The sequence below is a fragment of the Meles meles genome, chromosome 10, assembly GCF_922984935.1.
Source record: "Meles meles chromosome 10, mMelMel3.1 paternal haplotype, whole genome shotgun sequence".
Lineage (NCBI taxonomy): Eukaryota > Metazoa > Chordata > Mammalia > Carnivora > Mustelidae > Meles > Meles meles.
In genome coordinates, this window is record NC_060075.1 from 57841878 (window position 1) to 57868385 (window position 26508).

At 37.3% G+C, this 26508-nt stretch overlaps 1 protein-coding gene across 1 annotated transcript; it reads left to right on the forward strand.

Moving 5' to 3' along the window:
- The first annotated feature begins 1075 nt into the window (after nucleotides 1-1075).
- PRPS1L1 (phosphoribosyl pyrophosphate synthetase 1 like 1) lies at nucleotides 1076-2032 on the forward strand. Its single transcript, XM_046021258.1, has one exon. The coding sequence runs from the start codon at nucleotides 1076-1078 to the stop codon at nucleotides 2030-2032; it is 957 nt and encodes a 318-aa protein (XP_045877214.1).
- The last annotated feature ends 24476 nt before the right edge of the window (nucleotides 2033-26508 follow it).

A 26508-nucleotide genomic window follows, 5' to 3' on the forward strand; every position in this document is an offset into this window, starting at 1 on the left:
AGGACCCTGAGATCATGCCCTGAGCGGAAGGCAGTGGCTTTATCCCACTGAGCCACCCTTATATATATCTTTTATAAGCCACCCTTATATATATCTTTTTCACTGTGTTTTTTTCAGTTAGAAATATCTTGGGGATATTTCCATATGACTACACACAAATCAGCTTCTTTAATGGCTGCTTATGTGATAATTTACATTATATGATAATACATTATATGTAACTTACCTATTGATGAACATTTATTAGTTTCCACCTATTGTAAGTAATTCTAGAGACTACTATTTGTCAATCACCATCTTATATTCTGTAAATGGTACAACACTTGACACACAGAATACCTGAGGAAGTATTGACAGAATAAATTAATACAGCAACAAATAACATTATCAATGTATTTTCGGGATGCCTGTATTTCCATTGAGTAGATTCCTGGAAATAGATACATCCAGTCAAAAGTTATACAAAATTTCCCTTGCAAAATTTATACACTTAACACATTCTATAACAACAGAGATGTTATCTAATAGTTTGGGCCCACCTGATGAGTGAAAATGTTTGGCATTTTCCTGATTACTAGCATTTTTTCATATGTTTATAACTTTCTCTCCTACCCACCCCCTAAACTATTTATACTACTTCCAAACTATTTTGGTCATCTTTTGCCTTACTCGATCGGAAAGAATACTGCCTCAACTATATTTTAGACTTTTTCTTCAGTCTGTAATTATCCTTTTAAATGTATACATCTTTTACGCTGCACAAGTTCTACATTTTTATGTGTTTGAATTTGTTTCACAGCCGTAGGAAACTACTATAGACACCAATCGAAGAAAAAAAAATCCATGAACTGAAGAAAGACTTGATTTTTTTAGTTTAGAAGCGTGAAGTGTGTGCTAAACAGGAATTTTTTTCTGAAGACCCAAGGTGCACGTAGAGCGGTTCATGGCCGGAAGTGGGACTGTAACCGCCCAGTAACAACCGGAAGTCCTTATTTAGCCAGTGGTCCGACTTCGGTTGGGATCCTGGCAGCCGGAGTGATCTCTGGACGGAGAGTGCGTGGACTGATTGACCAAAATGCCAAATATCAAAATCTTCGGTGGCAGCTCCCACCAGGACTTATCCCAGAAAGTTGCTGACCGCCTGGGCCTGGAGCTAGGCAAGGTGGTGACCAAGAAATTCAGTAACCAAGAGACGTGTGTGGAAATCGGCGAGAGCGTGAGGGGAGAGGATGTCTACATCGTGCAGAGTGGTTGTGGCGAAATCAACGACAGCCTAATGGAGCTTTTGATCATGATTAATGCCTGCAAGATCGCTTCAGCCAGCCGGGTTACCGCCGTCATCCCATGCTTCCCTTACGCCCGGCAGGATAAGAAGGATAAGAGCCGGGCCCCGATATCCGCCAAGCTTGTTGCAAATATGCTGTCTATAGCAGGTGCAGACCATATCATCACCATGGACTTACATGCTTCTCAAATTCAGGGCTTTTTTGATATCCCAGTAGACAATTTGTATGCGGAGCCAGCTGTCCTGAAGTGGATAAGGGAGAATATCTCTGAGTGGAGGAACTGCATTGTTGTCTCACCGGACGCGGGTGGAGCTAAGCGAGTGACCTCCATCGCAGACCGGTTGAACGTGGACTTCGCCTTGATTCACAAAGAACGGAAGAAGGCCAACGAAGTGGACCGCATGGTGCTAGTGGGAGACGTGAGGGATCGTGTGGCTATCCTTGTGGATGACATGGCTGATACCTGTGGCACAATCTGTCACGCAGCTGACAAACTGCTCTCAGCGGGAGCCACCAAGGTTTATGCGATCTTGACTCACGGAATCTTTTCCGGGCCGGCCATTGCTCGCATCAACAGTGCATGCTTTGAAGCAGTGGTAGTCACCAATACCATACCTCAGGAGGATAAGATGAAGCAGTGCCCCAGAATACAGGTGATCGACATCTCCATGATCCTTGCAGAAGCCATCAGGAGAACTCACAACGGGGAATCTGTTTCCTACCTATTCAGTCATGTCCCTCTATAACAGAATTCTGTTTTAAAATAAAATAAGATAAAAATTAAAACATACCTTGCTCCTTGTTTTTTTGTTTTTTCTTGGAATTTGGTGGAAGGTTCAGTAGAAGACCGAGCTTGACCAGGATGTTTTTACATCCCACATCGGGTATATTATGGTTTATCTTAAATTGAGGAGAGACTGATTGAGGATAATTGCTGGGATTTTCTCTCTGGGTTGTCTCATTCTGGCTTCTTTGATTATTTTGTGAACCTTGCAGCTTTAACTACAGTTCAGCTACTGATTTCAGACTTTGAGGGTGTTGTGTGGAGGTGTTTGAAAGTGATTAGGGAAGTTTAGACTACATGTGAATGCTTCACGATAAATAGCAATTACAGCCAACCTCAACCACCAACCTCACCACTACCTTTTCCTACCATCCTCTACTCCCTTTTCTCCCCCCTCTTCTGAGCTGTTGCCTCTCTCATTTGTCACAAATTCTTCAAGATACAGGCTAAATCCCTGCAAGACAAGAGTAGCAGCTTTCAGTTTGAAAAGCCACTGGGTAGGATCATGAGAGGAAGCTGGAAAGTGCAGCCAATGCTTCTGAAAAGGAAGAAGAGGAATCTGTCACCATTTGTTTGGAGACTTTATATCTCGGATTCTCCACAGCGGGCAGGGGGTGGGGGAGAGAGTGGAGAGAGGATCTCAAGCGGACTCCCTGCTGAGTGCAGAGCCCGCTGTGGGGCTTGATCTCAGGACACTGAGACCATGACCTGAGCTGAAACCAAGCGTTCAATGTTCAACTGATCTACCCAGGCACCACTGTACCTATAACTTCTAGTTTTACCTCCAACCACCTCGACCTTTTCCAGGACAAATATCCTGTTGGGTCCAAATGATCCAGTCTTCTGGAAAGCAAATCTACTTCCTGCTATGCAATCTCTTAACATTTGCATTAGATATTTTTGCTGTAGTTTAATCTGAGCCTACTAACACTATGATTGTAGATTTTATGTGATGTTATAGTGCCTTTTGATGAAACATTTATCTTTGTCATCCTTCCTTGTATTCAGTTGGCATCTCAGGTGACCTCAGATTGTTTAAAAATTGGTACTGTCCTCCTGTTGGGGAAACTAATAGAATATCTGCATGTAGGTGAAAAATATATATATACATCTAGACATATCATGAAATTTCTAACTTCCAAGAAAATGCAGACAGGCCTTAAAAGCTGTTAAAAGATAAAACATAAGGTGATTTTAAATGAACAGTATTCAGAATGCTGCTAGATTTTTTTCATTTGATCTCTCAGGCAATAAGCAAAATGGAAAAATATTTTGCATTCTGAACGACATTATTTTCAACCTAGATTTCTTGCCCAACCAAACTATCATTTAATTTTGAAGGCAGAATTAGGGCATTTTAATATATTAAAGGACTCTGGAAATTTGTCCCCATAAGTGCTTTCTGAAAATATCACTTGAGGATACTGAAAATAAAAAAATATATATACAACTAAGAGGAACACATGAATTAAAAGAGATAATGGTGAAACTTATATAAAAATAAGTTTTCATGAAGTTATTGTGGAGATTATCATAGTTAAGATAAAATTCACATAAAACTGAGCCACAGTATAAAGCAAATTATTTTAAAATCTATAAATAAAATTCTAGATGATATCCAAAAAGCATGGGAGATTAGGAGATGTTAGGATTGGTCTAAGTTAATAATTTTATCTAGTTTGGGAAGGAGGTTACTGACACAATTGACATTATAGAAAAAAACTGTGTTTAAATATGTTTTCTAAAATTCGAGGACAAGTAAGATAAAAATGGAATGAATTAGTTGAAAATTCCTAGACAGAAAAAAAAATGTGTAATGGCCACTATAATGGCAAAATGAACAAAGTAAAAAAATCCAGCTGAAGATAGGAAATAAATAAGGAAGAAAACATAGCAAATAGAAAATACCAAATATATTTTTAAAGTCAACATATTAACGAAAGTCAATATGTTAAATTAACTTTATGAAAGAAATTATTAGATTGGGTAACAAAATTTTCTAATGAAGCTGTTTACAGAAGATACACCTAAACAAAAATTTTGATAGAAAGGGATGATGAAAAATATATCAAGTAAATGCTCACAGAGAGAAACTAGAAGGGATTTTTCAGTCAAAGTAAATGTGGAGTATGTTTTGCTGGTTAAACCCCTCCAATAAGTTACAATCATCAAGAATCTTTATGCACCTAACAGCTCAACATTGAAATATAAAAAGAAAAACAAGTGAGCGTGTGAGGAGAAATGTATGAACTACATTAACAGAAGGAAATTTCAACAGAACTCTCATAAATAAGATATCATTTTAATAACTACATATGGAAACTGAAGAGACAATTCATAAATTCCAGCATGAGTGAAAACATTTATAATATTAAAAATATTCATAGGTCACCAAAAAATCTTCATACTTTTTTTAAAAAAGAAATTTACATAGACCATATACAGTGAAGAGGATTTACTACAATTGTCTTGACAATCCAACTTTGACAATCCAAAAATACAACTATCAGTAAAATAGGAAAAGAATGAAGCTTGCTTGACCTGATAACGAAAATCCACTAGAGACTTACGAAGATATAATTAATGATTCCCACTACAGTCAGAAATATCTAAGCCAGTGGAATAAGGCAAGAAAAAGAAGAGAGCAATATTAGAAAAAAAGGAGTCAAAACTGTCCTTAGTTAAAGATGTCATGATTATCACAAGAAATCCAACAATCCAAAGAAAATTTATTTGTTCCTACAGGAGGTCAGGAGATTGATGACACATGAGATAAAGTAATTGCCTCTCCTAAATACCAACAAAACAAAATTTTAAAATATAATTGAAAAAAAAAATTCCACAACCTAGAGCAATAAAATCCGCAAGAAAACCAGTAAGAAACTCTAACACTTTAGGACTGGTATGAAAAAAGTTTGCTACAGGATATAGAATATATGAACCTGAGAGGAAGAACAGTGTGAGAGTTTCCTCAAATCACCTAGTCAGTATAACCCCAATCAAAATCCCAAGAGGGTTAAAAAAAAAAAAAAAACTTGACAAGTTTTTCTTGAAGTTCATTTGGAAAATAAATAACAAAAATATTCAAGATATTTTTTAAAATGTTTTTGTATTATATTAAGATATTATAAAGCTACAGTAATTAAGACTGTTTTGATGCAGGAATGAACACATAAATCGATATTACAGAATTTAGATTCCTGAAACAGACCTATGTACACTTACAGGAATTTACTATACCCGTACCCTTTTTTAATGGAGGGATTGTATTACTGGAAAAAGAAGCATAACTGAATCAATTCTCTAGGAGATTCACTATCGCAAAGTCTCTATGGAGATGCTTTCCTGATATCCTGCCTTGGCAACCACTCTCGCAATCTACTCAGATTCTCTGAAATGGGGATGAGACTCCTGCCACAATTTTTTTCCTTAGGTATCTTCACATAATTATTGGTCAATCCAAATGATAGTGATGCTTATAATGGGCTCCTTAATGTAAGCTGACACTGGCCAATATCTAACTTCTTGATGATCTTAACTTTCTGCTTACTTGATTCTATTCTAGAAAGCACCTCCAGCCTCTTCAAGACTTCTACTTCTTCCATTATAACACTGGTACCTTGTATATATGAAGTGTACCCAATGTTATTTCCACACATTTAACCAGTCATTTTGGATGAACTGTTCTCAGAATACAAAATAAATCAAAGAGAGGCCATAGGATAGTAAGTAACTCAGATAGCATAATATATTCACCCCATGGTGGGCAAAGTAGCAGATAATCTAGCTGAAAGCTATAGTGTGCTTATGCTTATTGGTCAAGAACTGTATTATACAGCCCTCACACTGGGTACCAGCTTCTATTAGATGAGAGTTTACGACAGTACGTAAAAGTTGAAGGGGTGGAAATGTATAATGTGTGTGTGTATTTGTGTATACATACACACACAGTTGGCCCTTTAATAAGTTGAGAGTTAGGGGTGCTGAACCCCAGCACAACTGAAAACCCTCTTACAACTTTTGACTCCCCCAAACTTAACCACTAATAGCCTACTGTTGACTGGATGCCTTATCAATAACATAAACACTAAATTAATACACATTTTGTATATTATACATATTACATACTATATCTGATAATAAAGTAGGCTAGAGAAAAGAAAATGTTATTAAGAAAATGATAAGGGGGCACCTGGATGACTCAGTCATTAAGCATCTGCCTTTGGCTCAGGTCATGTTCCCAGGCTCCTGGGATCAAACCCTGAAACAGGTTCCCCTCCCAGCAGGAAGCCTTCTTCTCCCTCTCCACTCCCTTGCTCGTGTTCCCTCTCTCACTGTCTCTCTCTTTCTTTGTTAAATAAATAAATAAAATCTTAAAAAAAAAAAAGCGAAAACACATTTACCATACTATACTATTTTTATTTAGAAAAATCTATGTAAGTGGACAAGCAGTTCAAATCTGTGTTGTTCAAGGGTCAACTGTGTATCTATGGGAGTGTGTGTATTCATATATATATTTATTTATTTGTATGTATGTATATTACAACTAATTTTGTCAAAGTGGCATTCAGACAAGTACATGACAAAGGTGGCATATCATGTCATTAGATAAATAATGTACTGATCAATTCATAATGATAGATACCTAGTAATTGGGAAACCATTTTTTTATCCTTAAATGATGCATAAAAATAAATTCCAGGAGAAATGGTTATTAAAAAAAACTATAAAGCACTGGAAGACAATGTGGAGTAACTTTTATACTCTTGCATTGGAGAAGGCAGTACAATGCACAAACTTTCAGGCTTAAAAGCACACCTTGAAATTTTCCCTCTCATTTTCAAGAACTATACTCATGAATTATCTCTTGTGGCAAAATCCTGAAGTCTGTTGGTCTAACAGTAGAGACAGTCATAACAATTCTCCTGGTCTTTTATATATTCATTAAATTCATTTAGTTCAATAGACTGATCATAGATCATTCCCATTCTCACTACCCAATACCTCTCTGAAGGTTTTTTTGTTTTGTTTTTTTAGAAACTTGCAACCAGGCTTCCTTATTTGGGGATCCTATCTTTTATCTCTATGAAATTCCAGTTTTTGCATTCTATTAGGATTTATTGGCAATTGGTTTCCATATATTTTTATACAACATTGGAATTATTTACTTTTCTGACCTCTCAATTATTTCCCTTCAGGCTAAGATTTGATTTGATTTGATTTATTTTATTTTATCTTATTTTATTTTCTGCTGACCTTCCTCATTCTCCTTGGCTCTGAAAACCATTAGAAGATTGGTAACTATTTGCTTATCGAGGTGCCCTTTTTTACCTGACTGTTTATGATACTGTAATACAGGGGCTTTTCTCCCAACTCTTGGTCCTTCTCAAACTTCTTCCCACCATCTCACTGATAAAGCTCATTCTCGGTCACTGTGGGCAAATCTTAAGGGCAAAGGCCTTTTTATATAACTAATATCAAAGGTAAGCACTTACCCTAACATCCTCCTATGGATTCTCTGTGCACTTCTGCCAGACTTATTTTCTTAAAATATTATTTTTATTACCTTAATGTCATAATAAAATTTTCAATAATTCCTTTTCATTGTTTACAGCAAACCCCCTCCTTTATTTTCAGGCATGACCATCAAAATCTGGCCCACTACTCCCAACTTTCTGCTCTGTTCTTATTGGTTTAATTATTGCCCCAGAAAATACTTGCAAATCTCTGCCATCATTCCTTTACACACATTCTCCTAATTTTCAAGCATCTTCATTAGCCTCCACTAGACTGAATCTTACTTCAAGGTCCACTTCTTTTACAAATATCACAGTATCTGATCTCTTTGTGTCTCTCTCCTGCAAACTCCTTTTTCCTGCATCATTTTTTACAATGTTGCCTATTCTTTTTTTAATTTAATTTTTGTGTGAGTGTGTGTGTTCCAAAATTCATTGTTTATGCACCACACCCAGTGCTCCATGCCAGACATGCCCTCCTTAATACCCACCACCAGGCTCACCCAACCTCCCACTCCCCTCCCCTCCAAAACCCTTAGTTTGTTTCTCAGAGTCCACAGTCTCTCATGGTTTGTCTCCCCTTCTGATTTATGAGATGAATTTCGGTAGTCATTAAGGACTGGGAATATTTCATACAGTCGTTGTATCTTCAAGACACCTTATTTAATGTTTATCATGTACCAAGCAGTCAGTTATTATGGTTTGGTGGATATTTTTACATTGATATAAACCTTACCTAATGATGGGTAAACCTAATAGTAGCTAAGTAGGTGTCCTAAATACCAACCTAAAGATTCTGTATTCATTTAAAAAGTAAAAGAGAGCCATCGTAACCTTTAAAATGAAAATAGTACTTTTTAAAAAAAATAGTACTTTCTGAAAGAGAATACAGTAGCACTGTGCAAAATGAACTGGACTAGAAAGACTCTGCAACTGGAAGATCCAATGTGTCTGGGTGATTTCCATTTTGAGAAATTAGGCCTAAATAATATATTTTTTAAATTTATAGTAAACAAAGAAGTCCTCATTTTCCTAAACCTTAATGTACACAAGGGATGTTCACTGGAATTCAGTCTGAGTATACATTTCTAAATGCAACACTGACAGTATCTCTTATCAGATGACATGATTAATGATGTTTTCTTCAGAGTGGCTTCAGTTCGTGTTTATTAAGATGCTTCCCAAATCCTAATGCTCATTCAAAGATACAGTCAGATGAGTCTACTTATGAGCATCTTGCAAGAATCAAAAAAGATAAGGCTGTGATTGAATGGTTTTAAAGAATGCATTTTACACAGATTTAATTGTTATTCAACTAGTGACTTCTTGTTTTTATTCATCCTTCTTTATTTTCTAGAAAAAAGCAATTTCTTCACATCTTTGTAGATGCTCTCTGATGACTGGCATAACTCATTGCTTAGAGCTACGCCCTCCCTTTTAGAATATTAAAAAGAGTTCGATTGTCATATAAGCAATGAGTCTACTTCACAGACTTAAAATCTTCCTCCTTGTTTACCATTTAGTTTTTACTTAATCGCCCTATCAATTAAGAGAGGATTAGGGACACTAGCCCTGTGAAAGTCTCCGAGAATGATAGACCATGCAGGGGAACCGAAAGGACAAAAACTTTGAGGTGGGAACATGCACACGTTAGAGCAACAGAAAGATCAGTGCTGCCCAGAGTGGAATGAGCAAGAGGAAAAGCAGAATGAGAATAATCAGTAAATTGGGCAGAGCCAGATTCAGTGGGTAAGCCATCACATGGGCTGAAAATTCTCTGATCACCAGTCACCATCAAATTGATCTGTTGTTTACCCATGGCTGGTAAGTGCCCAAATCTCTACCAGAAGATTGGGTCTTTAATTATCACTGCTCAATAACTTCACGTTTGTCCTTCACAGGAGCTTTCTGAATACAAAGGCAACTCTAATAATCCCAAACTTGCCAAAACTTAAAATACCAGGCCTCCTACTCTTAACTTCCTGTATTTTCCAGATAAGAGGCCTAGGAGACAGTAGTTTTAAACAATTAATCTAGATGATTCCTATGATCAGACCAGCTTAGGAAACACTAAGCCCCAAAAGTGAGAATAATTTTGAGAGAATTAAAGTGAGAGGATTTTGAGTGTGGGAGGCAGTTTGGAGCAGTAGCATACCAAATTACATATTACTTCACTAATATTTGTGGCATCTGTAGCCAACATATGGCACATGGCTGCCATTTTCCTCACCCACGACCATGCCCTTCACCTCTTATGGATCCCAAGACTCCTTCCTGTTGACTTAGACATGACCTCAGATTTCTTCTCCATGCAGAGATCCAGGCAGCAATTACCAATTACCAATTCTGACAACATATGGAACTTGTATGCCATCCCTCTTGTAGGGTTATCCCTAGACCAGGAGCTCTTCTCAGCAGATTTTTACTTTGAGCAATATTCTATTAGTTTATAGAAAAATGTATTTGTATTTGGGGATGGAGCTGTAGGGTTAACTTTGTTTTATTAACTCAGAAAATATATTGATATAGATTTCATAGCTGCAGCATCTAAAATCAGATTTAGACATTTCTTTTGTAAAAGTTTATTTATACAAACATATTTTTGAAATATTGGGCACTGAAAACAAGAATGAGCTTAAGAATTAAATAGACCTTAATTTTAATTCTGGAATGTATTGCTTACCAGCTATACAACTTCCCAGTTAATACATGTCTTTGAATTCCCTATTCCTCATCTCCATAATGAAGACAAAATATCTCACACGATTACTGTGATTCAATAAGAACATGTGTGAAACAGCTAGAACAGTTTTGGTCACATGGTATGTACATGAAATAAAGCCTAGATTTCCTCTTTTCCTTTGCTTGAAACAGAAATCTTCCTCTATTAATAGACTTGCTCATAGACATTTTCCTGTGTTCCTCTATTTGGTAACAGAATTTGGATAGTGTAATGTGGAAATCTGAAGAAAAACTCTAAAACGTTATTTATTCAAAGTTTGAAAACTAATATGTATTCAAACAAGCAAAATCCTCAATTAACCTTGTTTCTGTGTATGGGTGTATGTCTAGCCTCATAAGGAAACTGTGGAACCACAGTTGCTTAGAATTAAATGGGATCCTCCACGTCATTAGTACAACACCTTGAATTCCTACAGGCAAGTGATGAGAAAATAAGCTCAAATTGGGGCCTCATTTATAAAAATGTTTGTACTAGAGTTTTAATAAGGAATTGTCCAAAACTACACTTTGTGCTTCTTCAGTAAAGAATAATGTCTTTGAATATGTGCAATCTTCAAATTAAGTTACGTGACTTAAACTACCATGAAAAGTCTGGAAATGTAAGTTAACCTAACAGAAGTAAATATAACAGAATTTATACCCCCAAAGGTTGTCTACATACCTCAAATAATCAGAACTCTTAAGTGAATCAGAACAATACAACCCTTATACATGATATTTCACATTTTACTGAAGTTGTATGTAAATGTCTCTCAAATTCTCCCAACTTCTTTGTTTCCCCTACCCCTTAGGCATGTAGACTTCTTCAGAACATACATCAATAGGCTAAAATATCAAAAAAATTAGACTATAGGGTCTTATTACCTATTTTATTATATCACTTCCAAGTTCCTCATTTTATATTACCTTCCTTTGCTTCCTCAGCTACTCTCATGGGGAACTGGTAGTTTCTGAAACAATTCTAACAAGATCAGAGATCAAAAGCTTTGAATGTGCAACCTGTTGTAGGTTTAGAATTAATCACTGCAATGCAATTGCTACCCATAATACCCTAGGCATTCCTTGGGTTGGCATATTCTGACAATCCTCTTGTGTTAGCTATTAGGCCAGGATTTTTCTTTGATTGTCTCTCTTCTCCATATTCTATCAGCATTGTGCTCTAGTTCCTGTTTGTACTGGGGCCCTACATTGAGCCCCAGGTGATGTCAAGCCTGAAAAAGCTTGCTGGCTCTACTGTGTGCATCCTTTCCTGAGGAGAAGCCTGGAATAGCCTGCCCCACACCTGCCACATTGTCACCTCTGGTCAGCCCTCCTGCACCATCATTTCGATTTCCTCTCTCTGTGTTCTGCCCATCAAATCAACTCTTCTGATTCTGGCATTGCTGGTATCATGCCCAAGCATGCCTTTTGGATGCTGTGCTTTGGAGCTTGCTTCTCACCTCACTGGGGCTACTCTTTCACTTCCTATACCCTTACCTCTGCTAAGTGGATATGTAGCTTTCTACCTGGTTTTTTACTGTGACCCACTCCCTGCTGTGGTCCCTATGTGCTTTTTAACAAGGCCAACCTAAGTTACTTCTAGTACTTCTAGTTACTAGTTACTTCTAGTTACTTCTAGTACTAGAAGTACTTCTAGTACTTTCAGTATACTTCTAGTACTTCTAGCTCCCATGCCACTAATCTTAGCCTACACTCTCTCTTTCATAATGCTGACAGATTCTTCTTCAAAGACATCCCTTTAATGTCATCATTCTGATGTTCAACAGCTCTATAAGAGTTTCTTTTTTAAAAAAGAATTTAATTATTTATTTGACAGAGAGAGACACAGCGAGAGAGGGAACACAAGCAGGGGGAGTGGGAGAGGGAGAAGCAGGCTTCCTACCAAGCAGGGAGTCTGATGAGGGTCTCATTCCTGGGACTCTGAGATCATGACCTGAGCCAAAGGCAGCTGCTTAACTACTGAGCCACCCAGGCGCCTCCTATAATAGCTTCTTATTGCCTATTGTGTTTAACAAATTTTTCTTTTGGCTTTTAGAAATCTCCCAGGATCCATCCAAATCCCCCAAATCATTCCCATGAGTCAGTTATTACTTGCTCACCGGCCAAGCTCTTCACTCATACTGTTGGTCCCACATAAAGTGCCTCCTTCCTCCTTCCTTCATGGCCCAGTGCTAGTCATCACTCAGAGGAAAACTCAAGTAGAAATCCCCACACTAAGTCTTCCCTGACCCCCCCAGCTCTTTGGAACATTGACTAGTATTTAACAATTTAGTTCTTAATTCTTTCCAGTTGCTTCATATGTTTCATCAGTTCTGACTTTCCCAAAGTAGTCTGGAAGGATTCTGTAAGAGATGACCATTTTCTCTGCTCTTGTATCCCTCCCAGTGCTTAGGACAGTAATAGATGGCAGGAGATAGATAAAACATGTTCATTTGGTTTTAAAAAGTGCCCAGTAGAGGCGCCTGGCTGGCTCCATCCCTAAAGCATGTGACTCGTGATTTTGGGACTCTGAGTTTAAGCCCCACACTGGGAGTAAAGATTATTTAAAAATAAAATCTATAAAATAATAAAAAATAAAAAGTACCCTATAGGCAAATTATTTATTTCCATTAAAAACACACTGCTCACTAAGCAGTGGTTTAGTTATGTTTGATACAGTGATTCAATTACATGGTGCTTTCCTCTGTCAAAGCTATCTACCTATCAGAGAAGACATAAGGTGACTCCACTTGGGTTAAACAGGAACAGGTGTTAAACAATTGTGGAAACCTGTCTAGAGCAGTAACTGGGATGGTACTTGACTCAGCTGAGTTAAAAAGCCTAGGAATAACTGTTTTCTGTTTGTTTTACTCAGAGTTTCTGGGATATTTATTTCAAACAGGGCAGAGCACTAGGAACTATGCTCTCAAGATAAAAAGAGAAAGAGAGAAGAGGGTGGGGGGGTGGAGAGTAGGGGGAGAATGAGGATACATATAAAGATTTCTTCTCTATGAACCGACTAAGAATTAAATCAGAAAAAGCTCTATAGGGGAGCCATGCCTAGCTACACTTACCTTGCATATAAGTAGTGGGGTGCTGGGAAATGTGTAACAACGAGCTCTCTGGAAAACAAAAGTCCTGCTTTGTACTGTTTGCATAGTTTCTTGGAATAAATACTCCCAATTGCCAAATTCAAGCTACCAATGTCCCCTTATTGAACAAGGAATTGGAAATGGGCATAACTGTGTCAAATGAGGAGAGGGTCTAGAAAACCCTGGTGTAAAAGCAGCCAGCCACTACAAAAACTTTCTGAAAATAATGTGAGGGCTTTTAAATTCTCTCATATTATTCAGTTTCCTGAAGTTGCAGGCAGTGGACCCCTTATTGGAAAGGGCCTAACTGCTTTTATCAAAATAAGACTGATGCCATAGTGTTCTGGGAAGGCTAAGTTCTATTCTTCAAGCAGTCTTCGGAGGCAAACAACCCAATATTGCAGGATATACAGAAACATTTCCCATCACTTTTTCTGTTCTTGAAATAACTGGTTTTATAGTGAATAATATTCTTGAGTACTCCGCAGTTCTTACTGAGAAGAATTTGGCTTTTCACAATAGTAACCTGTCTTAGTCATTTTGGGGCTGCTATAACAAGATACCACAGTATGGGAGGCTTAAACAACAAACATTTATTTCTCTCAGTTTGGAGGCTGGAAACTCCAAGATCGGGGTGCTGGCAGATTGGAAGTCTGGTGAGAGCAGCATTTCCACCTTGCGAACTCGCTGTATCCTCAGTGTGTAAGGAGTATGTATCTCCTCCTCCTCTTTTTCTAAGGACATCAATCCCATCATGAGGGTCCCACCCTCTGACCCAATCTAAGCCTAATTACCTTCCAAAGACCCCACCTCCTAGTACCTCCACTCCTGGGATTAGTGCTTCAAACAACACGTGAATCTGGGGGGAGGCCCAAACATTCGCTCCCAGCATAACCATTTTTACTTAAGGAATAGGAACAGGACACGGGGTTGTGGCCAGCAGTGGAGGCAGGCGGGAGCCGAGAAAGGGGAAGGTAAAGCAGAGAGCCCGGTGGAGAGCTCTTATTCAGCTTTGCTGAAAATATCTTTCTTCCTCTTGGGCCAACAGGGACAATAATGTGCTATAGCTGTTTGAGAGAATGAAGGTAGGAAAATGTTTAAGAATTAGATGACCCAAAAGTAAGCAAACTGATCTAAGCAAAAAAGGTTACCAAAAAATAAATTGATATTAGAGTGATCTATACAAAATAAGTTTGGACAAGTTTGATTTATTTAAATGAATAAAAACAAAATGTTAATTTATGGACATAATTCGGTAGGCTAATTAGTCATGCAGCACAGCATTGCCCTTCGACAGTTTATTTCCATCAGCAGAATTAATCACAGCAGAGCAGATGTAGTAGGGACAATCCAAGGTTAAAACAAATGATACAAAATAATGAACTAGAGCACAGGATGATAACCTGGAGAAAGTAATGATTTATTATTCTGCCAGAGCCTTCTGTGGATTGTGCAGCTACTTTATGCAAGCCTGTCTCCCTTTTAACCAGATATCTCTGATTGTAGTGATCTTTTACTTTGCATTAATTTTATCTGCCTTTGAAGGTAATGTAACTGTGATAAGAGCCAATTAGTTTTGCACCATCGAGAAGCACAATGAAATGTGACTTAAGAAAACAAAGATAAAATTAACTGTCTAAATGAGACTACAAGGCAATCTCATCTTCACTATTTTCTTATAGGGCTAGAGCACCATACGTTCAGCATCATAAACTGAAGGACAACTATAAGGATATTTAAGTTGGTTCAAAGACACGCTGTAACAAACACAATTCTTCCAGAGTAACATTAACCAGTAATTCAATGCTAACTTTCCATAGGACTTCAGATCTATATCTACAGATTACGTTACAAACAAACAGAAATGACAGGGTAGCACTCTGGGGGGTCCAAATCCCTTTAAACTTCATGTTTGGGATTTTAATTATGAAATAAATGAGTGAGAGGGTCTTCCGTTGAACATCATCTGGCTTTATTATGCCATCATCCTTGTTTCCCTGTTGCTTCATTATGCCCAGGACAATTCCAGTATTTAAGTCACAGAGGTATTGTACAAAGGATAAACTTTTGGGGGAGTTAACATTGTGCATCTTTTACGTTTTTAGCTTATGCTTCTGGCAAGAAATGGATGCAAATAATGATTTAAATCATATAAACCCATTATATTGTTCTAGGTCTCCTTTATTTATCAAAAAATAAACAGTTTTAGTGTTCATAAAGAGTTTTTTGAGGGTTCAACAAATGGATAATAGATGGTTGTAGTGTTTTTTTAAAAAGTCAAGAAATTGACACATAGATCATTGGAATAGATGAGAGAGCCCAGAAGTAAACCCATGTATAAATGATCGATTAATTTAATACAAAGGAGGCAGGAATATACAATGGGGAAAGGACAGTCTCTTCAATAAATAGTTTAGGGAAATCTGGAGAGTCTCATGCAAAAGGATGAAAGTAAGACTACTGTCTAATCCCATACACAAAAATTAACTCAAAGCGGATTAATGATTTGACTATAAGACCTGAAACTACAAAACTCCTAGAAGAAAACATAGGCAGCAAACTCTTTGACATTGGTCTTGGTAATGATTTTTTTAATTTGACTCCAAAAGCACAGGCAACAAAATCAAAAATAAAAAGTGGGACTACATCAAACTAAAAAGCTTCCGCATAGCAAAGGCAAAAATGAAAGGGAACCTATTGAATAGGAGAAAATATTTTCAAATCATTTATCTGATAAGGGCTTACCATCCAAAATACATAAAGAACTCGTAGGACTCAATACCAAAACAAACAAACAATCTGATCTAAAAATGGGCAAAAGATCTGAATAGACATTATCTAAAGCAGACACACAGGTGAGCAACAGATACATGCAAAGATGCTCAACATTGCTATTCACTATTCATTTGAAATGCAAATCAAAACCACCAAGGGACAGCACCTTAAACCTGTTAGAACAGCAAATATAAAAAAGACAAGAAATAACAAGTGTTGGTGAGAATATAGAGAAAGGGAAACTCTAGTGGGCTGTTAATGGGACCGTAGTTTGGTGCCAACACTGTGGAAAACAGTATGGAGGTTTTTCAAAAGATTAAAAATTGAACTACAGGGGCGCCTGGGTGGCTCAGTGGGTTAAAGCCTCTGTCTTCGGCTCAGGTCATGATCCCAGGGTCCTGGGATCGAGCCCCACATCGGGCTCTCTGCTCCACAGGGAGCCTGCTTCCTCCTCTCTCTCTGCTTGCCTCTCTGCCTAGTTGTGATTTCTCTCTGTCAAATAAATAAAATATTAAAAAAAAAATTGAACTACAATTCCATATCTGGGTATTCATCAGAGAAAATGAAAACACTAATTCAAAAAGGGATATGCACCCCCCCATATTAATTGTACCATTATTTACAATAGCCAAGATATAGAAACAACTTAGGTGTCCCTTGATGGATAAATAGATAAAGATGTGATAGATGTGATACACACACATACACACACACATGCACACACACACACACACACACACACACATGCTGAATACCATGTAACCCTTAAAAAGAATAGAATTTCGCCATTTTCTACAACATGGATGGACCTTGAGGGCATTATGCTAAGTGGAATAAGTCAGGCAGAGAAAGACAAACCCTGCATGATCTCACTTATACAGAATCTAAAAACCAAAACCAAACATGCAAATGAACAAAAAAACCCAAGATCATAGATATAGAAAACAGATTGGGGGTTGCCAGAGGGGTTGGGGAGGGATGGGCGCGGTGGGTGGAGGCTGTCAAAAGGTACAAACTTCCAGTTTTAAATAAGTCAGTCGTGGTGATGCCATGTACAGCATGGTGACTATAGTTAATAATACTGTATTGCATATTTGAAAGTTGCTGAGAGAGTAAATCTTAGAAGTCCTCATCACATGAAAAGAAAAAAGAATTCTGTAACTTTGTATGATGACAGATGGTAACTAGACTTATTGTGAGGATCATTTGCAATGTGTACAAATATCAATTCATGTTGTATGACTTAAACTAATATAATGTTACATATTAATTATGTCTCAATTTAAAAATGTTTAAGAAGACTGGTGTAAAAAATGGAAACAATATGGGGTTGCCTGGGTGACTCAGTGGGTTAAAGCCTCTGCCTTTGGCTCAGGTCATAATCTTAGGGTCCTGGGATGGAGCCCCGCATTGGGCACTCTGCTCAGCAGGGAGAATGCTTCCCCCACCCCCCCTGCCTGGCTCTCTGTCTACTTGTGATCTCTGTCAAATAAATAAATAAAATATTTTAAAAAATGGAAACAATAAAAAGGATAGAATTATTTGACCTTATGAAAAAAAAGAAACCCTGTATGGCAAGGTAATAAAGAAAGGCAGAAAAACCATCTTGAGTATGGACCCAACATATATGACAAAGATATAGCTATAGCAGGTAAGGACAAAAAAAGAAATCAGAGAAAAGATGATCACCTTGGAGGAACAAAGAAACAAAACAGGTGAACAAAAAAATAGGTAAGAATAATTCTCAGAAGAAATAAAAGACAAACTAAACTGAGGAGAGGGTAGAAATCAGAATTTCTCGTAATGCAAGAAATAAAAATTAAAATTAAACGTACTATTTTTTACTTCCAAATAAAAAAATCATTCTTAATCAAATAATTGATATTCGCTGGGAATAGGAAAGGACATTCGTGTCACACATCATTTGTAAAAGTATAAATTAGTGAATCTTTTTTGTAGGCAGTTTGGAAATGTTCATGCTTTTTGATCTAATGATTCCAGCAGTAGGAATTTGTCCTAAGAAAGTAATCACAGCTGTGCTCAAAACAGCTAACAGGATGCTCTTGTTATTATTGTTTACAGTGGTGAAAACAACAACCTTAAAATATATCCAATGACAAAATATTATAAATTACAGTGCGTCCATTCAAGAACACTGTGCAACCATTAAAGCTTTGGTTCCCAAACTTCCGTGTGTTTCAGAATCATCTGGAGATTTTTAAAAAGTTCCAAAGTCCAGGTCCCTTTCCTGGGTCGCCAATTAGACCATAATCTCTGGGAATGAGGCATAGGTTTCATTATTCTTTTAAGCTCCTCACGTGCAATGTGTAATATCCTTAAGAAACTATTGCATTAAGGTGACATAAAAAATATTCATTCTCATGAAAAAGTGTTCCCGATATATTGCTTTGTCAAAAAAAATCAAGATACAAAACAATATTACTGCAGAGATATCAGGGTTCTGTAAAACATTAACTTTTGTTCTACCTTGTGGATCATCTTATGAAGGGTTCTCAAGCCCCTGGTGACGTGCCTCGCCTTTACCAAATCTGATTGGACCAAAAGTAAGCTCCTGACTTACAGGCAGCCAGTCTATGAGCTAGCCAGAAGCTCAGGGTAGTTCGGCATCAAAATCTCTGACCGAGCAGAAATTAGCTGGGTCAGTCAGAATTTGATGATAAGGAAAGTACAATTGTGAATTTGGGGCTTTTTGTTTTGTTTTTGAAGATTTTATTTATTTATTTGAGTGTGAGAGAGAGAAACAGAGTCACAAGCAGGGGGAAAGGCAGTGGGAGGAAGAAGTAGACTCCCCGCGGAGCAGGGAGCACGATGTGGCCCTCGATCCCAGGACCCTGGGATCATGACCTGAGCCGAAGGCAGACACTTAACTGAGTCATCCAGGTGCCCTAGTTGTGAATTTTGAAGGAATCAGGCAACGAGACTGAAGCTAAAGGGGTGTACAAAGGAAGGATCTTGAGGCAGAGAAGACTCTTGAGGCAGAGAAGACTCTTGAGGTAGAGAAGTGGTCAAAAGAAAATTACAGTAATGAAGAAGCCGAGAGCATTAGTAAACAAAAGATATGAAGTGGTCAGAAAGACTAATGGGTGAGCAAGCAGCTGGCGAGAGGGACAGTTTAAAAAGATAAAAAGACATACAAAATGAGGAGACAATAAGAGAGGACCCAAAATGTGGCATTTACAAAGCTCCGCAAATACTTGTTTAGGCTTTTCTGAGCTTCCTTAGATTCAAAAGACCCACTTGGGTCCAGTTTTCCGTGAGGCTCAGTAGAATCTCCAAGAGATTTGTCAAGGTAAGTACTGCACATGGTGAGGGAAATCTGGCCAGTTTGTAGCAGAACAGAAGCTAGAGACTCCAATGACCGAGAAGGCCAACGCCAAAGCCGAAACCAAGCAAACAGACGTAAGTAAAAACCGTGAAAAATAAATGGATATGGTGATGACACTAGATTCAGGTTCTGTGAGATCCAGATTAATTTCCGGGCAAAGACTATATTAAGGCTGGACTTTAAAGAACAAATGGGGGGCGCTTCGGGGGATCAGTCGGTGGAGCATCTGCCTTGGGTTCAGATCATGACCCCAGGTCCTGGGATCAAGCCTCGCATCTGGCTCCCTGCTCAGGGGAGAGTGTTTCTCCCTCTCCCTCTGCCTGCCGCTCATGTGCTCTCTCTCTATCAAATAAATAAATAAAATCTTTAAAAAAAATGGAAGAGAATTTCTTTCCTAAGCACTATGAAAGAAGGCATTTGGTTTCTAATCCTGGTTACACTGCTGCCACTAACTATGTAGGCGACATGGGAATAATCATCTTCCGTGCATCTCAGCCTTCCATTTCAAACCAGGGACAGGATTCAGCTAGTCTCTGTCAACCGCCAGCTGTTACCATTTGATTATTATATAACGAAACCTAGGACTGTTGGAATTTCCTCTCTCTGAGTATCTTAAAAACAAGGATGTTTTAATATGAATCACTTAATCGGTATATTTAAGCCAAATGTTTTACGGTTGGACACCTAGTACACCAATAACATTCAACACACAGTTCAGTATCTTTGGGGATATTTGGAAGGAATTCCGTACAGAACACATGCAGTGACAGTTTTAAGAAAATCAATTTCCAGATCTTCATTTTTTCAATGACTTTTTCTTAAACCTGAGTATGTGCCTATGATCAAAGTATCATGTCTTTTTTCCTCTTCCGCCTTCACTTTTCCTAATGCCCTTGTCCACTTTACCAAAGAAAGGCATAAACTCACCCACCCTGAATTGACAAGGTTGCATTTCCCCATGTTGTATAAACACTATGGGATTGCCAAACAAAGGGTAATCCGGAATATGAGGGTCTGTGAAGACTCCTTCCTTAATTAAGACACTGTTCAGGACTCTCTCACTTTTTTTTTTTAACACTTTCAAGGAGGGGGTAGTCAAATATTCTGTTTTTATTTCCTGTGAATGTCTCAAGTCTGAGTGAAAGAGCAATGTGGAGGTAAATCAGTGTGTTTGGGTTTTGTTTCTTTCTCTCTCTCTCTCTCTCTCTCTTTTTAGCATATGCTCAGACTCATAGCAGATATATTTCCACCAACATTTGCTAAAATATTACCGATGCTATAAATTCATGTTTGTCTTTTCTTTGGGTAGGTCTCCTGCTCACCATCACATGCCAACTGCTTCTCTATTTTTTCATTCCTATCACATACTTATTTGATTTGGACCAAAATAAAGATGATGTGTTGTGGATATTTCTATAAATAATGCACTTAGAAACACTCATGAAAAACTTCATGCAAGCCATACACTTAACAGTGACTTTTTAGTGACCTCTCAGTAAAACTTGTCTCACTTTGGAAATAAGGCATACTTATCCATGGAAACACCCTTTATTGAAAAATGAAAAAACTGCATTCATCATATAAGAATTGCATTTCTGGTAAAATCTTACTTTAAGGTTTAATAATAAAAAGCATAATATATTTATGTTTCTTTGATCAATCACTTAATATTAAATATAATCATAACTCAACCCAAAAGAAAAAACATTTTAAACAGAGCTTTATGGTAACAGACAATAAATGAGTTTTTGAATGTTGTTTTATGTGTATATTTTGCTTCAGAGAGGTATAAAGGAATAATCAATAAATCCTTTCAAAACATAAATATTTCAGGGTCACCTGGGTGGCTCAGTGGGTTAAACTTCTGACTCTTGATTTCAACGCAGGTCATGATGTCAGGCTTTGCCCTGGGTGTGGAGCCTGCTGAAAATTCTCTCTCATTCCCTCTGCCCACACTCCCATATGCTTTCTCTCTCTTTCTCTCTTTCTCTCTCTCTCACACACAAACACACATACACACTAAATACTTCAAACAAAAGAGTAGATCATATTAGGACAAAAAAGATCATTAGGGTGAGTGTAATGAAAAGAGGAATATAAGTAGGAAAAAGAACAATGTATATTTTCTGACCAGAAGGGCTTGATATATCTTTCAAATGTATCCTGGTGGTCATCAAATCACTATGATATTAGATTCCATTAGCTACATTTAAGAGCAGTATAACAGTTTTAGGGGCGCCTGGGTGGCTCAGTGAGTTAAAGCCTCTGCCTTCAGCTCAGGTCATGATCTCAGGGTCCTGGGATTAAGCTCCGCAACCGCAACCAGCTCTCTGCTCAGCGGGGAGTCTGCTTCCCCCTCTCTCTCTGCCTGCGTCTCTGCCTACTTGTGATCTCTCTCTCTGTCAAATAAATAAAATCTTTAAAAAAAAAAAAGAGTATTTTAAGTTTTAATTTAAAATGTTAATATTTTAGGGGTGCATGGGTGGCTCAGTCGGTTAAGTATCTGCCTTCAATTCAGCTCAGGTCATGATCCCAGGGTCCCAGGATCCAGCCCTGGATCAGGCTCCTTGCTCAGTGGGGAGCCTGCTTCTCCCTCTCCCTCTGAGGCTCCCCCTACTTGTGCTCTCTCCCCCTCTTTCTCTTAAATAAATAAATAAAATCTTTAAAAAAATGTTAATATTTAATAATGCAGAAAGGGCATGTTAGTAACTATTAACCCCATGATAAAAATTTAAATATTCACTTAAAATGAGTAATTAAGCATCTAGATTTTTCAAAACATTTTTAAGAATAAACAAAAAATTTAACATTCATAAATGAGAAACTTTATATTTAGTATTTAATGTTTTCTTGCTGTTATAAATGGTCTTATTAAGGACATGGAAAATCATTCAAAACATACTGCTTACTAAATGACAATCATAATATGGTACATTACAACTTTAAAAATCTAGAAGATGCTAAGATTTTAACACTGTCATATTATGTCTTTTATCTGAAAAACACTCATTAGGTTATAATATTAATATTAAAAACTAAAATAGTAACAATGGCCAGAGTGGTTAAAATAAGAAGTTCTTTTTATTTTCCTTTTAGCTTTTCATTTTTTCCTAATTTTCATACCCTAAGCACATCTTACTTACATTGTAACAAAAAATTAATTAAAACAGTAAAAATGTACATTTTGATCTGAACATCAACAGCTCTCCAAGAGAAAACAATAACAACAAAAATCCATGCAGAATGAGGTTTTTTACTGCAATTCTCAAGCGTTAGCCAGGACAAATGCTGAAATAAAACCTTCCCCTTTGATCCTAAATTCTGCTGTTTTTATCCAGGATTCTCAGGACATTTATTCTGAACAAGGAGGACAGAATCAGGCCTCATAATAGCAACAGTATTATATCACTAAAAATATACTGCCTAACTCTTTGTAAAAAAAAAAAAAAAAAAAAAGCCAATCAGCAGAAAACATATTCTATAAAGGCACCTCCTGCATGGTCCTGAATTACAACTTACCTTACCTGAAAAATATAGAAACCAAAGAACACAGAAATAGTAGACAACTTACATTCCACATTAAGTTTGAATTATTATTCTTCAAGGAGTTCTGAGGCCGTTCAGTGTGTATTAAATCTCGAACAAGTTACAGGTTTTTGGAACCAGAAAGTAATTGGTTTGTAAAACTGGCTTACGCATTTCCATCTGCACACATAAAATTTTGATTAATTTTCTTTCTAGCTATGTGGTGAGGCATAGCAATGTATTTTGACATTGAGCTCTTATCCGCATTTGGGGGACTGAAAGGTCATTATGCTTGTACTCTCGGTGAAGACCTGTCTTGAGGGTAATAGACTATCCCCAAACAGTACCAGGTGATACTGGGCTGGCAGTCAGTTGGGGCTCTGCGCTATTACAATTTTCACAGGACTCAATTCTACCAACACTGGACTGAACACTTCCATTGTGTCTGTTTCATCTTGTATATTTTGGAAATATTGATCCTGATAACCCTAGGTCAACACACATCTCTTTCCTTATCCTTGCCTTTGTCTGCAAAATTTCCCCTTAATTTAAAATAGAGAAAACAGAGTTTTATAGAAAATATAAATAACAACATTTTCATAAGCAAAGATGAAATTGTGCTTAATCCAGCTCCGTGGGTTAATGAAATAGAACTTTGGACGCCAAATGGGGTAGTAAGGTGAGACCAAACCTTGAATCCACACTTATTTCAAGTGTAAAGGTCTGGCACTCTAGGGCATGCATCTAAATAGTTAAGGAAGAGAATATATTGAGTTTCAGGTCGAGATAGTGGGACTTGGAAATAAAAACAGCTTAAGATAAAAAGTGATGAGCGATTCTAATGCACTGTTGTTTGACATAAGGGCTCACGGAGACAAGGAGACATACTAAACTCTAAATTGTCCATCAAACCACTCCTCACCTACTAAAATTGATTTTCCATTTTCATATGTGATTTATTTTCCAAGATACTGTTGTACGTTGTTTGTTAATATGTAAAATTCCTCTTAAAAGCAGATTTTTGTGCTAGATTTTGCTATTTGTTCTGTTTCTTTCACCCTATAATAGTCCACAGAGCACCCCCTCCAAATTCTTTCTAGTTTATTTAGATACCAACGGTGACTACCATAATTCCATAATCACTTCTGATGAGATGTGAGGAACAACAGTCTTGAATCTGAACACCAATTCTGATACCGACTGCCTTTTTGACACTTGAGAAGTTACTTGAACATCCAAAATGTTTGTTTCATCATCATTTAAGTGGAAACAGTAATGTCCACCTCATGTTGCCACAAAAAATAGACAAGGAAAAAATCCTACCATTTTTCCTAACACATAATGGTTCCCCAACAAGTGTTCTGTTACATTTTCTCCTACTGTACCATCTACTGGGTTACATTTATTGAAAATTAACCATGGGACAATTTCTATAGCAACAACACTAATATATTCATAACTATGTGAAAACAGTATTCTTCTGATCATCAAGGTGAATGGATCAGATTAGAGATAAATCTATGTTAAACTGAATTCCATGCCATAATTGGTTTGATCGTAGTTCATATTAACCATCACAGGCTCTGATGTACTTACCTTATTGGTGCATTTGTTTAATGAATGCCCTTAATAATTCTGTCAATGTCAACACTGTTTACTCTAAGCTTTTTAATTGTCTTTGGACTTCTGTTAGCACAGTGTTGTTACATTAAAATAAGAATATAATTTAAGAACTTGTGTTAAACAAATGTGGTTTGATTTGGCTGAAGGTCCAAAAGCAAATGGTGAAAAAAGAATTTGCTGCCATGGATAGATTTACTTTTAATGAAGATCAAATTATTGAAGGCTTACTGCAAGGGGAAAGGTATTAATAAAAAATCATCCTGCAAATGTAGGATTAAACACAAAGCAATTAAGGAAAAGAGAATGTCACTCATTCACATATGGAGAAAGTATTAAATAGTCATTTCAATGCTGTTGTGACCTTTGTTTCCCCAGGCAATGACAACTTTGGAAGCAATCAAAGCTTAGGCAAATAATCGCAGTAGTAATTGCGTCCAGTTGCCATTCAGAATTTTTCCCTGGGACTCCAAACTCTTTTTTTCCTGGTGGGGCTATTAAAAAAGTTAATAGTGCTAGTCAATTACTTTATGTAATGCTACTCTGGAAATTTCTATAGATGTGTTAAAAGGGCAAGTTAATTAAGATAAACAGAAATAACTACTGGTTTTCTTCATCAATTCCCATCTGTTATTAAGAACTCATAATCACAACATACTTTCACTCATAAGAAGCACAGATAAATAACAGGAAAGAGAAGGGAAATACACAATCCCTTTTTCTACTGAAGGTTCTAGCTCAATTCCCACCTAACTGGTACACTGAGTAGATAAAAGCTCAGTGTAGTAAAATCTCTACTTATGCAGTGCAACATCTCCATGGAAACGTCTCCCCCTCGGCGAAATAATGAGATGGTAATGAAAACAGCTGCCACATAATGAACCTAGGCACAAGCAGAGGCCAAGTTACTCATGCCAAAAAGTGAGTGACAGGAGGGTCAAATAGATAGGGGTGGGATGCAAAGTGTAAGAAGAAAGCCCATCAGTGTGTATTATGCGAAGGGGTGGGAAGAACCGCATAGTACACTAATGCTGAGACTCAGAATTTGATTATTGCAAATGTTGGTACCAAATTTGTGGCATTCCCATTTTAGAGATAATTGGGTACAGAATTGAGTTGCAGTATCTGAATGCAACCTAATGTTTCATGTATTCAACACTTCAAACTCAAAACATGTAGCTTGACAATTTAGGGTTCTATATTCTGCTGGGTTCTAAGGAGCATGTGTAAAAATGGGAATAACACCAGGATTCCAGGGGGACCGTTCCATTTGGGGGGATAAAAGGATATGATGCCTTCCCTTAAAATGTTCCCAGGTTAATAGAAACTATACCTTCCTCTTCAAAGGTGATCTGGGCCCACTCATTTCAAGATTCAGAGTGGAAATAGGTTGGAACTGCCCAGTAGACTTGGATACATAGAGCAAAGAGAGACAAGTGTGAAGCATTCACAATAAAAGCCATGAGTCCAAAAGGCCTGGGCCAAAAGTGAGAAACAAGCCATATAACAACATGAAACACACAGACACACAAAGACACAACACACATTTGTATATAATTTACATAAAATTAATATTTAACTTAAGTATCATAGTTTATCACATATATACTTATATTCACATACATTAGCAATTGATGTGAAAATCCCCCTTAAGGAGAGAGCCACTTTTGTTTGATCAGCCACTGGGAGACTGGGTTTTTAAGGTTGTGGCATTGCTGGGCCAAAAAGGGACCAGAACTTTATGAATCCTGTCCTAGCTTTAATCCACAGATAAAGTGAAAGCCAGACCCAGAGAAACCACTTCAAAAGATATTTTTATTACTAGACTACATAAGCTACACTG